The sequence below is a fragment of the Coregonus lavaretus genome (genome assembly GCF_964263955.1).
Source record: "Coregonus lavaretus genome assembly, chromosome: 21".
Taxonomy (NCBI): Eukaryota; Metazoa; Chordata; class Actinopteri; order Salmoniformes; family Salmonidae; genus Coregonus; species Coregonus lavaretus.
This window is the reverse complement of record NC_140008.1, coordinates 22,606,271-22,620,001: the sequence shown is the minus strand read 5'-3', so window position 1 is coordinate 22,620,001 and position 13,731 is coordinate 22,606,271. Positions and strand designations below refer to the sequence as shown.

At 38.1% G+C, this 13,731-nt stretch overlaps 1 protein-coding gene across 1 annotated transcript in view; it reads left to right on the top strand.

Moving 5' to 3' along the window:
* Positions 1–3,087: 3,087 nt before the first annotated feature.
* agbl4 (AGBL carboxypeptidase 4) overlaps positions 3,088–13,731 on the top strand; it is a gene marked incomplete at both ends in the record, with an annotated part of 483,778 nt that continues 473,134 nt past the window's right edge. Inside the window, 2 exons of the mRNA XM_084186220.1 lie at positions 3,088–3,134; positions 4,599–4,717. Coding sequence (XP_084042346.1) covers positions 3,088–3,134; positions 4,599–4,717 — 166 coding nt within the window. The remainder of the gene's footprint in view (positions 3,135–4,598; positions 4,718–13,731) is intronic.

The window sequence follows — 13,731 nt, the reverse complement described above, 5'->3', positions numbered from 1 at the left end:
AAGTGAGGTACTCAAAGCGCTTTGCATAGTAGCGGGGCACTCACCTCGTCCACCATAAATGTGCGGCACCCCCTTGGGTGATGCACAGGGACCATTTTGTGCCAGAACGCTCACCACACATCAGCTATCAGGTGGAGAGGTGAGGAGTTATACAGTTGAAGTCGGAAGTTTACATACACCTTAGCCAAATACATTTAAACTCAGTTTTTCACAATTCCTGACATTTAATCCTTGTAAAAATTCCCTGTCTTAGGTCAGTTAGGATCATCACTTTATTTTAAGAATGTGAAATGTCAGAATACTAGTAGAGAGAATGATTTATTTCAGCTTTTATTTCTTTCATCACATTCTCAGTGGGTCAGTTTACATACACTCAATTGGTATTTGGTAGCATTGCCTTTAAATTGTTTAACTTTTAAGTCGGAAGTTTACATACACTTAGGTTGGAGTCATTAAAACTCGTTTTTCAACCACTCCACAAATTTCTTGTTAACAAACTATAGTTTTGGCAAGTCGGTTAGGACATCTACTTTGTGCATGACACAAGTAATTTTTCCAACAATTGTTTACAGACAGATTATTTCACTTATAATTCACTGTATCACAATCCCAGTTGGTCAGAAGTTTACATGCACTAAGTTGACTGTGCCTTTAAACAGCATGGAAAATTCCAGAAAATTAAGTCATGGCTTTAGAAGCTTCTGATAGGCTAATTGACATAATTTGAGTAAATTGGAGGTGTACCTGTAGATGTATTTCAAGGCCTACCTTCAAACTCAGTGCCTCTTTGCTTGACATCATGGGAAAATCAAAAGAAATCAGCCAAGACCTCAGAGAAAAATGTGTAGACCTCCACAAGTCTGGTCCATCTTTGGGAGCAATTTCCAAACGCCTGAAGGTACCACGTTCATCTGTACAAACAATAGTACGCAAGTATAAACACCATGGGACCACGCAGCCGTCATACCACTCAGGAAGGAGATGCGTTCTGTCTCCTAGAGATGAACGTACTTTGGTGCGAAAAGTGCAAATCAACCCCAGAACAACAACAAAGGACCTTGTGAAGATGCTGCAGGAGGGACTGGTGCACTTCACAAAATAGATGGCATCATGAGGAAGGAAAATTATGTGGATATATTGAAGCAACATCTCAAGACATCAGTCAGGAAGTTAAAGCTTGGTCGCAAATGGGTCTTCCAAATGGACAATGACCCCAAGCATACTTCCAAAGTCGTGGCAAAATGGCTTAAGAACAACAAAGTAAAGGTATTGGAGTGGCCATCACAAAGCCCTGACCTCAATCCTATAGAAAATGTGTGGGCAGAACTGAAAAAAACGTGTACGAACAAGGAGGCCTACAAACCTGACTCAGTTACACCAGCTCTGTCAGGAGGAATGGGCCAAAATTCATCCAACTTATTGTGGGAAGCTTGAAGAAGGCTACTCAAAATGTTTGACCCAAGTTAAACGATTTAAAAGCAATGCTACCAAATACTAATTGAGTGTATGTAAACTTCTGACCCACTGGGAATGTGATGAAAGAAATAAAAGCTGAAATAAATCATTCTCTCTACTATTATTCTGACATTTCACATTCTTAAAATAAAATGGTGATCCTAATTGACCTAAAACAGGGAATGTTTACAAGGATTAAATGTCAGGAATTGTGAAAAACTGAGTTTAAATGTATTTGGCTAAGGTGTATGTAAACCTCTGACTTCAACTGTAACTAGAGAGGCTATGTCATAAACCCTCAAAGTTTCAAAATGGGGTGAAATGGCAGCCATATTGGTCAGGAAGAAATCCAAACCAGTGTAATTGGAATAAATGGCAGTAGAGACATAATCCTGATTTTACTTATGCAGAAAAATCTATATTACTTTAAACTGTGTTCTTACTTTAAACAGTTCACAAAGTTATTTAACTACATTTAAATGTCAAACACCATTATTCTATTTGTGTGCCCTTCACCACTCTTGGCTAGTACATGGTCTTGAATAACTAATTTCTTATACCCAATTAACTTAAAAGGAGTCAAGGCAATCTGAGTCCAGAAACGTCTTACTTGGTTACACAATTTCATTGCAGTATTAATTCATAAAATGATTCAGTGACAGTGAAAATAACTCTTCAATATGGATCAAGCAATAGACGTCAAAATAAACCAATCAGTATGGCATCATGATCAAGCAATAGACGTCAAAACTACATTGAAACAACTTTGTTGCATTTACAACTTGTCTAACAAGCCATATCATCAACTGATTTCAGCCAGTGTATGGCTGTGGATTGACTGCATTGTTTGAATGGAATGTTGGCATATTGGCAGTCAATTTGAGAAAATAATGGAATCATGACTCTAAAACTGTCTGGCTAGCTAGATAACAAACAGTGCAGATACATTCTTAAAATGCATTATTTTACACAATATCTTATCACAGCACTGGTCAGCACTCCCTGACCAAAATGGCTGACATTTAAACCATTACAAGAAGGTTAATGTCCATTATAGTATTTTAATTCATAATTATATGGAATAAACAACCAACTAAAAAACCAAAAACATTGCAGTGGCATGACTTAACAAAATAAACATTTAAAATATTGTCAAACTTGAATAAACAGACACTGATACAAATATTCTCAGAAAACTTTTGACCAGACTCTAACACTTCTTCAAAAATAGCATGGTCACATAATGGTTGCTCTCACACCAATGGATTAGTACACCCAGAGATATGAGGAGGTGATTAAGGTGCGGAGGTAAGGAGTTTTTGTATGGGGGGCAATGAGAGTGTCGAATTTAGTCAAGATAAACATGAATTGCTATTTTGATACGTGAGGCATTTTTATTTATTATTATTATTATTATTATTTTTGATCTAATAGAAGTCATGCTTAGGTTGTTGAGAGTGTACTGATATAAGTTTGATGCACTTGACATCCCAGCAACTTTGAGAAAAAACACTATATATCGGAGTTGTCCCTGTCGAGACAGTCTATGCATATCCCCTTATCCCCCTCACGCTGCGTTGCCGTGGCAACACTCAGCCAGAGACGTGCACTGTGCCGGTGTATTGTGCAAAAATGGAAAGGAAGATGGAGGAGAACATGGGAGACGTCGACACTGGTGTGTAAATACAGTAGTGCTAGCTAGATACCTCTATAGTACCTATATGAGAGTGCATAGCAGGTTGCTGCACATTTAGTTAGTGCATGAGTATGGACTGCTGCATCACTCACCTAGACCGACGCATCATCGTCTGTGAACATCAACATATAGCTAGCTTGTTAGCTAGCTAACCTGTTACTGTACCTAGCTAGCTAACGTTCCTAGTTTAGCTACCTGAGCTAAATAATACTAGTTAGTATCATCAATATTAAAATGTTCAGCAAATTGAACTGTTTGCCGTGAACATTCTGCCTGGACATGTTAGCTACTTGCCATTCAGTTTATGCTGTTTTGCTATGAATTTAGCTAACAGCTATTGTTAGCTAGCTAGCTCTGGTCCAGGGCGTCTTGTCCAGGGCGTCGTTCTGCTGTACTCAGCGAACGACGTCCAGGACCAGAGTTAGCAAATACCTGATGTCTGTTGTAGCAACTGGCAGTGGCAAGAAATAGTGGCTACCTATGTCGATTCGCTCTGTATCTAGCTATGGTAATAGCATGGTAGTGGGTACACATAATTGTACGGCTTTTAATTAGTCTACAATTACAAGACTTGAGTTCATAGAGTTAAATCCTAATCCACATCATGTGTAAGATCCATGGCATGGCATGGTATTAGCTACCTAGGCTGTACTGTAATTAAATGCAACACTAGCAGTGCCACTTGATTTATAAAGTGAGATTATTATTAATGCATTAGTCCCCTGTATCTCAGTTGGTAGAGCATGGCGTTTGCAACGTCAGGGTTGTGGGTTCGTTTCCCACGGGGGGCCAGTATGAACATGTATGCACTCACTAACTGTAAGTCGCTCTGGATAAGAGCGTCTGCTAAATGACTAAAATGTAAATGTAATAAATGTAATTAGCTGCTGTTAATGGACAGTATGTTCACTTCAAATAGCATAGGCTATTTAACCACCTGCTTTAGCACCTGTCAACAAAGCAGGGCCAAGCACTTGTTATACCTGACTATAGGCCTAGCTGTTTGTGGTTGTGAGGTTTAAACTAGTAACAATCCATTTGTTTACAATAGTGAAATGTCTGAAGTCACCAAAATAAATAATTTATCACACCTTTTTGTTGTTTTGAGGTTTTTATTTTGTTCTAATACAAGTAGATATATTTCTGCAAGGATACTTCAGTTAAGGCTTTGCCAACAGTATGCCTTATTTACTATGCATAAGGCAGGCATGGACCAATGGTCACTTTTCAAACCTCGGCTAGCCACATTCGATGCATGAAGAAACCTTGTCATATGTACTTCTGATTCAATTTGTTTTTGTGGAATCAAGGCACAAAGTGTCATATTTAGATATCTAGCCTTAATATTATATTTAGCCCATGTGATATCCTAAAACTGATTGGGTGTTTAATAGAGATTAGTTCAGATTAAGTGGTTTGACAAGTGATATGTGGTTGTCCTAGGCAGTGAAGCTGGAAGAGAGGAAGCCTTAGTGGGCAATGTGAACAAGCTGATGGTGACTCCACCAGGATACACAGGAGTTTCACGGAAAAGCCACCTTATCTTTGATGCTTGCTTTGAGAGTGGTAAGTACAAACTGTACTGTCTAATGTCAGAATTTACTACTGCAACATTTGATACATTTGTACTTAATATTTGTAAATATATCCACAGACTAGGCTTACTCTTATTAGGCTAATTTGGAATTGTATTTTACCTAGCTTAATTAGTTATAGGCTATGTAAATCTACTTTGGATCACAAAAAAATCCAGTGTTATCAAGCTATTATACAACGGGTGGGTCTAATCCTGAATGCTCATTGGTTAAAAGCGCATTCCAGCCGGTGTCTATTCCACAAGTTACCACCGGCTAAATCCATTATGACATTATAGTCGGTCCCTCAATTTAAAAAAGGCAGTATTTGGCAAAGAGATGGTGGGACTTAGGCTTATAGTAAATAATGTATTTAATGTAGGCTATGCCTGCTCATACAAGGCAAGTTGACAGGTCGTTCATCACCAGATACCATATTTCTGGGTCCTGTACTACATTTTCAGCCACAATTTTTCTTGTTTACTAATATACAAGAAGACCCATTTAAACACAAAAAGGTTGTTTTGTAGTGCGATCCTCTCTGTCTGATCCTCCTTTACAGTCCTCTGTAGCTCAATTGGTAGAGCATGGCGCTTGTAACGCCAGGGCAGTGGGTTCGATCCCCGGGACCACCCATACGTAAAAATGTATGCACACATGACTGTAAGTCGCTTTGGATAAAAGCGTCTGCTAAATGGAATATTATATTATTATTATATTATATACTTTAGTTACACTTTTTTTTTTTTCTTAGATATGTTTCTGTGATTTGAATTGCATCATATCAAAGCAGTAAAATTATATTAAATATTGCCTTTATGTTCTCAATTATTAATAAAAGCAGAATATTCTATACATCAACTATGCCTAAATCATCTCTTTGATTGTGGCTTTTAATGGTTAATCATCTATAGAAAAGGGTAACACATTTTTTTTTTTACCTTGTCCATCGTCCTGGTTGAAGACTATTAAACAAGTTAATATGTTCCAGAATGCTTTGTAAATGGCCTTTGTTTAGCACTTTTCAACCAAATGAATGGCACTGCAATGAAAATAAAGTGCTTTCCCCTGTGACAAGGTCAAGTGGGCAGCAAAGTGAGTGGCTCTGGGCTGGAGTGACAGTGAATCAGTGGGCCTGTGGAACATTCACAATATCATTCTCTGCTGGGAGATTAGGTTCAGGGTCTTCAACAGATGATACACAGCTTTCATATTCTTGACAGGCAACCAATTTTTGGCTGTGCAGAGATGAGAAGTTTAACTTGTGTTTCTATGCTGTTTAGCTCAGTTGTCAGAGGATAGACTTTATAAGTTTATTACATTTTAAAAAGTTATTTGGATATAGTTTGAAACTTCTGAGAAGATTCTCTGTTTTTCTCCCAGACGTCATACTGAGCAAAACAAGCCATTAGAGGTTTATAAGACACTATTTTTTAAAGGTAAGCTTAAACTACCGAACGGAACTGTCAATCAAATTAAATTCAGATGATAGGGGTATTACTACAATATAATATATATTATTGTCCGTCACACCATGGCACCACATAACAGGTGAGAGGTTTGACAGTTAAGAGATAAACAAAGAGCTTCTAAGGATCACGGGAGCCATGAGGATTTAAGGATATGTCTTAAAGTGAGTGTTACGCTAGATCCAGAGTTATGAATGAGGATAAAAACAGCTATGCGTGTGGGCTGTCAAGGGGTGTGAGTAGAGGTTAGACTAGATACAAATATGGTTTAGGAGGTTGATATGAATAAATAATCAGGAGCCTTTTAATTTTATTTTTACATTTCCCTATTTTCCCAGATGACATGCTCGGAGGACCTCAGACATTGATTAATGGGCGTTAAGCTCCCAGACGGAGATCAGCTAACATATATGACATTATCCCGATGACTCTAGGTCTGAAAATTCTCCTGAATGATTTATGGAATTGATATTAATCTCTTTCCAGTAAATGCATTACCAAAGTTGGAAACAGAGAGGGATTGATGTTACTGCGCTAATGTCATATTAATGTCCTGTTGCTGTTTCAGCGAAGCAACACTGTAGCTAGGCTAAATGTTTTTAAATGTTTGTAAGCCAACAGGACTGAATGAGTAATTTTTCGCATCAGTGGTCATACTGTATGTTGTCTACAGCGTATCTGTCAATCTGTTTTTTTAGGGCTTAGCCCTCACTCGCTTTAAATAATTGGGGTTTGCTTTGTTGGTGGAATTGAGAAACAAGGAGAACTATTCATAATACATCAATTTCGTATCGCATACCTTGACTAGCAACACACATTCAACATCAATGTGTTTACGTTGAAGAAGAATGCCTTTCATATTACCAAGGTGTAAGCTTATTTCAAACATGTCTGTTTGTTTGTTTGTCATACTTACTAAGAGGATTCAAGATCTACTGTTAATGTAGTGCTTAAATTGACCCTTTAGGCTGTGTTTACACAGGCAGTCTAATTCTGATCTTTTGACCGTAATTGGTGTTTTGACCAATCAGATCTTTTGCCAATAATTGGGCAAAAGATTAGAATTAGGCTGCCTGTGAAAATGCAGCCTTAGAGGACATCCATATCTAGACAGTATCACATGGTAAAATAATTAGCATCCATATTCCATGCAGTCACAGTGATATCTGTGAATGTCTCACATTTCCAATTCATGCATATGTTAGGCCTATATGATACGACACTGACAGGAAGGAAATTAGAGTACCCTCATAGAGGCTACTGAATGGATCACATGCAAATGCCCTCAAATCTATATTGTAATGGCCTTTCATGCCAGTAAAAGTCATTTTTACTCTCCTCAAACTAATGTATTGCCTGAAACATGGGAATTCAAGCAGACATCTTTTTTTGAATTTATGCAGAGATATCACTCAGCGAGGTTCATGCTGCCAATATTGCAGCTTTTTTTGTAGGACAGCTGTCAGCATGTTGCATACATTTTAGAAACTAGAGATTTTATTAGATTTCTTTAGTATCCCTGGTAATAAATTCTAATGGTTTATTAAAACAGACTATGGCAATGTAAGCTGTTTACTAAAGGTATAAAACACCTAATTTACATTTAGATGAGAGATTCAGTTTCTTGTCAACCAAATGCAGATTAGGTCAGTGGTATATATTTTCATGGGCATTGCGGCCCACAGGTCTCTGAGTCACACTAAAATGCTTCAGCAGTCCTCCATTTGCTTTTTAAGATAATACAAGAGCATTACCTCCATTATGCAGACTTTGATAGTACAGAAACATAATGACTATTTCCTCTAGGAGTCATTAAAACCATATTGATGGTCCTGTTGATATAGAGGTATGAGAAACAATATGCACATTTCCATAGACTCCTATATGCTAATTGAGTTTTAATAGTTATAATTATCTCTTTAGTGCCTCAATTTCATTTTTGTTATGGATGTTTATTAATCAATGGGTTTTTATTTAGAGAAAGGAACATATTTGTATATATAATTACTTGGACCTTTATCATTAGTTATACGATGTTTACATGGAGAAATGAAATGTTTATATCTCTTTGACAGTTATTTTCTATCAATGTCAGACAGAAATATGGCATTGTTTTAATGTGAAAGCATGATTAGTGCTCAAAACATAATTCTTTACATTGGGAATATTAATCACCAATCAGAATTCACATGTGCTCACAGATCCATTAGTGTTACGAAGAAACAGAAATAATCTAACAGTCAAATTAGATATATATATATTCTATACAGTAAATTATTTCCCAGAATACAACATGTGCATCCATCTGTGCACATTCAGGATTTACCTAAAACATACTGTAGCATATATTTTTGGGAAATTATTTTCTGTATATCAACTAATTGCCAATATCTTTGTCAAAGTAGCAGTTCAGCAAACTTTGTATTTTGGTAAACAGACAGTTATTTCCCCTTGTTTAGTGCACTGGTTTGTTGTAGACCTATTGTAAGTCACTGCTGTTTTTATTAAGTATTATTCCTCTTTCTGGGGTTACAGCTTTGATATTGTCATGTGAGTTGAGGGAATTAGTAATAAGTCAGGTTAAGAAAAAGACAGAGGCAGGGATGTTATGATGGTATGCCAGAGTATAGGGTGAAAGTTTGTCACTGGTCTGGAAGAAAAGGTGATTTATCAGGGCTAAACAGATGCTCTGTTCATAGACCTGGATGTGCCAGTGAGTGTTTTTTTATTTGCTATGCAGATAACTTGAGTCCACCACTGTATCCTCTGCTGTAGGAAGCCATTTCCCTTCACACTTCATCAACTGTCTTACCTGCATGCGTCTGCGTTTGCCACTCGCTTTCACCATTTTTGTGGAATATCAGGCTGATGCACCCCATCGCATTTGGGCTCTGGGCAAATCCTGTGCGCACCTATCAGACAAGGCAGATGGGCAGACTTACTTGCTAGTGTTGTTTTTCCTGCTGAGATAACACTGAATGTAGGAAGGGGGGACAGGGGTTTCCTTCCAAAATATTTAAAGTTCTGTACCGTAGTGTTTATTCAAATTTGGTATTTTGTGTTTCTAACCATTTGTGATGGAAATGTTTTATCCAAACTTGGAAAGTGAATCTAATTCATGCAACATTTAAATGGCTATAATGTAACAGATAAAATATTTATTATTGTGTACTGCTGACTGCTAAATTACATCAAAGAATGACAAAATAAGACCAAATGATTGTGTACAAATAGTTTTTTTAATGGAAGTTCTGTTCTTTATGATACCGATACCTCTGAAAGGCCTACTAAATCTGTTGAAGTAGTCTAAGAGGAGTAAGTAGCATAATACAGTGGCTTGCAAAAGTATTCACCCCCCTTGGCATTTTTCCTATTTTGTTGCCTTACAACCTGTAATTAAAATTGATTTTGGGGGGGTTTGTATCATTTGATTTACATAACATGCCTACCACTTTGAAGATGCAAAATATTTTTTATTGTGAAACAAACAAGAAATAAGACACAAAAACTGAAAACTTGAGCGTGCATAACTATTCACCCCCCCCAAAGTCAATACTTTGTAGAGCCAACTTTTGCAGCAATTACAACTGCAATTATCTTGGGGTATGTCTCTATAAGCTTGGCACATCTAGCAACTGGGATTTTTGCCCATTCTTCAAGGCAAAACTGCTCCAGCTCCTTCAAGTTGGATGGGTTCCGCTGGTGTACAGCAATCTTTAAGTCATACCACAGATTCTCAATTGGATTGAGGTCTGGGCTTTGACTAGGCCATTCCAAGACATTTGAAATGTTTCCCCTTAAACCACTCAAGTGTTGTTTTAGCAGTATGCTTAGAGTCATTGTCCTGCTGGAAGGTGAACCTCCGTCCCAGTCTCAAATCTCTGGAAGACTGAAACAGGTTTCCCGCAAGAATTTCCCTGTATTTAGCGCCATCCATCATTCCTTCAATTCTGACCAGTTTCCCAGTCCCTGCCGAGGAAAAACATCCCCACAGCATGATGCTGCCACCACCATGCTGCACTGTGGGGATGGTGTTCTCGGGGTGATGAGAGGTGTTGGGTTCGCGGCAGACATACAGTGGGGAAAAAAAGTATTTAGTCAGCCACCAATTGTGCAAGTTCTCCCACTTAAAAAGATGAGAGAGGCCTGTAATTTTCATCATAGGTACACGTCAACTATGACAGATAAAATGAGGGAAAAAAATCCAGAAAATCACATTGTAGGATTTTTAATGAATTAATTTGCTAATTATGGTGGGAAAATAAGTATTTGGTCAATAACTAAAGTTTCTCAATACTTTGTTATATACCCTTTGTTGGCAATGACACAGGTCAAACGTTTTCTGTAAGTCTTCACAAGGTTTTCACACACTGTTGCTGGTATTTTGGCCCATTCCTCCATGCAGATCTCCTCTAGAGCAGTGATGTTTTGGGGCTGTCGCTGGGCAACACGGACTTTCAACTCCCTCCAAAGATTTTCTATGGTGTTGAGATCTGGAGACTGGCTAGGCCACTCCAGGACCTTGAAATGCTTCTTACGAAGCCACTCCTTCGTTGCCCGGGCGGTGTGTTTGGGATCATTGTCATGCTGAAAGACCCAGCCACGTTTCATCTTCAATGCCCTTGCTGATGGAAGGAGGTTTTCACTCAAAATCTCACGATACATGGCCCCATTCATTCTTTCCTTTACACGGATCAGTCGTCCTGGTCCCTTTGCAGAAAAACAGCCCCAAAGCATGATGTTTCCACCCCCATGCTTCACAGTAGGTATGGTGTTCTTTGGATGCAACTCAGCATTCTTTGTCCTCCAAACACGACGAGTTGAGTTTTTACCAAAAAGTTATATTTTGGTTTCATGTGACCATATGACATTCTCCCAATCCTCTTCTGGATCATCCAAATGCACTCTAGCAAACTTCAGACGGGCCTGGACATGTACTGGCTTAAGCAGGGGGACACGTCTGCTGGCACTGCAGGATTTGAGTCCCTGGCGGCGTAGTGTGTTACTGATGGTAGGCTTTGTTACTTTGGTCCCAGCTTTCTGCAGGTCATTCACTAGGTCCCCCCGTGTGGTTCTGGGATTTTTGCTCACCGTTCTTGTGATCATTTTGACCCCACGGGGTGAGATCTTGCATAGAGCCCCAGATCGAGGGAGATTATCAGTGGTCTTGTATGTCTTCCATTTCCTAATAATTGCTCCCACAGTTGATTTCTTCAAACCAAGCTGCTTATCTATTGCAGATTCAGTCTTCCCAGCCTGGTGCAGGTCTACAATTTTGTTTCTGGTGTCCTTTGACAGCTCTTTGGTCTTGGCCATAGTGGAGTTTGGAGTGTGACTGTTTGAAGTTGTGGACAGGTGTCTTTTATACTGATAACAAGTTCAAACAGGTGCCATTAATACAGGTAACGAGTGGAGGACAGAGGAGCCTCTTAAAGAAGAAGTTACAGGTCTGTGAGAGCCAGAAATCTTGCTTGTTTGTAGGTGACCAAATACTTATTTTCCACCATAATTTGCAAATAAATTCATTAAAAATCCTACAATGTGATTTTCTGGAAAAAATTTCTCAATTTGTCTGTCATAGTTGACTTGTACCTATGATTAAAATTACAGGCCTCTCTCATCTTTTAAAGTGGGAAAACTTGCACAATTGGTGGCTGACTAAATACTTTTTCCCCCCACTGTAGCTTTTTCCTTGATGGCCAGAAAGCTCAATTTTAGTCTCATCTGACCAGAGTACCTTCTTCCATATGTTTGGGGAGTCTCCCACATGCCTTTTGGTGAACACCAAACGTGTTTGCTTATTTTTTTCTTTAAGCAATGGCTTTTTATCTGGCCACTCTGTGGAGTGTACGGCTTAAAGTGGTCCTATGGACAGATACTCCAATCTCCGCTGTGGAGCTTTGCAGCTCCTTCAGGGTTATCTTTGGTCTCTTTGTTGCCTCTCTGATTAATGCCCTCCTTGCCTGGTCTGTGAGTTTTGGTGGGCGGCCCTCTCTTGGCAGGTTTGTTGTGGTGCCATATTCTTTCAATTTTTTAATAATGGATTTAATGGTGCGCCGTGGGATGTTCAATGTTTCAGATATTTTTTTATAACTGTTATGATGAGTTTCTCGGGTATCAAGTAATTAAGAATGTAATTATATACTTAGACACTTTTGATGGGGAGTTCATATAAGATATTTAATATGGTACCATGGTTCGTATAACAGAATAAGGACATAGCCCTGCCTCTACCATCTCCGAACTCCAGAACAAAGAGCCACTCTCTCTATATATACACTCTGTTACACGTTTCTTCACGAACATCTGGTACCCATCAGTGGGCATTACCTTCTTTGATGTTATTATCCTTTACCCCAAGTCAGTATATCCTGTCCATCAATTATTCTAAGATCAACATCAGTCATCTCCTTTGACATAAGGAATGCAGACTGTGGCACCAAGTCACTTATCTACCAACTCTCCCCTGGGTCACACAACACTATGAAATGACATCATTACAATAACCCAACCCTGATCTTTACTTCTCCACAACTTTGTCCCTGACCTGTTTGGAGAGCTCCTTGGTCTTCATGGTGCCGCTTACTTGCTAGTGCCCCTTGCTTAGTGGTGTTGCAGACTCTGGGGCCTTTCAGAACAGGTGTATATATACTGAGAACATGTGACACTTAGATTGCACACAGTTGGACTTTATTTAACTAATTATGTGACTGAAGGTAATTGGTTGCACCAGATCATATTTAGGGGCTTCATAGCAAAGGGTGTGAATACATATGCACGCACCACTTTTCCGTTATTTATTTTGTAATTTTTTTTTACACAAGTTATTTTTTTCATTTCACTTCACCAATTTGGACTATTTTGTGTATGTCCATTACATGAAATCCAAATAAAAATCAATTTAAATTACAGGTTGTAATGCAACAAATTAGGAAAAACGCAGAGGGGGATGAATACTTTTCCAAGGCACTGTATAACTCAGGACAATCCAAACTTTTTGTTCACAAATATTTTCTTAAGAATAACAAGAGTTGAAATATATATTTATATAGACCAAAGAATCAGCTATCACACCATGTAAAGGAACAACCTCTTATTAAAACATTTTTTCCATATAATGCACCTAACTGGTGATTGTTTTTATATTTATTGTCCAACAAGTGTTGAAAGGCCTTGATTGTTTTATTCTGACATTAAATTATTAAAATATGTAATATAAATTTTTGTTTTATTTTATACCACTGTAAAATGCTCCATGGCTAATTTCGTCAGCATTTTGGTATGTTTTTCTAGATTCAGAACATAAAACAAGATTTATAAATAAAACATGATCATTTATGTCTAGCACAGCAAATACTTCAATAGTTTAAACATATATTGCAGAACAATGATTAACATATATTTTCAGAATATTTACAAAAGCATTATCTTAAGGGGGTTAGCAACTAGCGACGGAATTGACAAGCCACTGACAGAGTTGAAAACAGATACTCAAAACAGACATATTTCTGTCTCTAAAAATAAGTTCTATACCAAC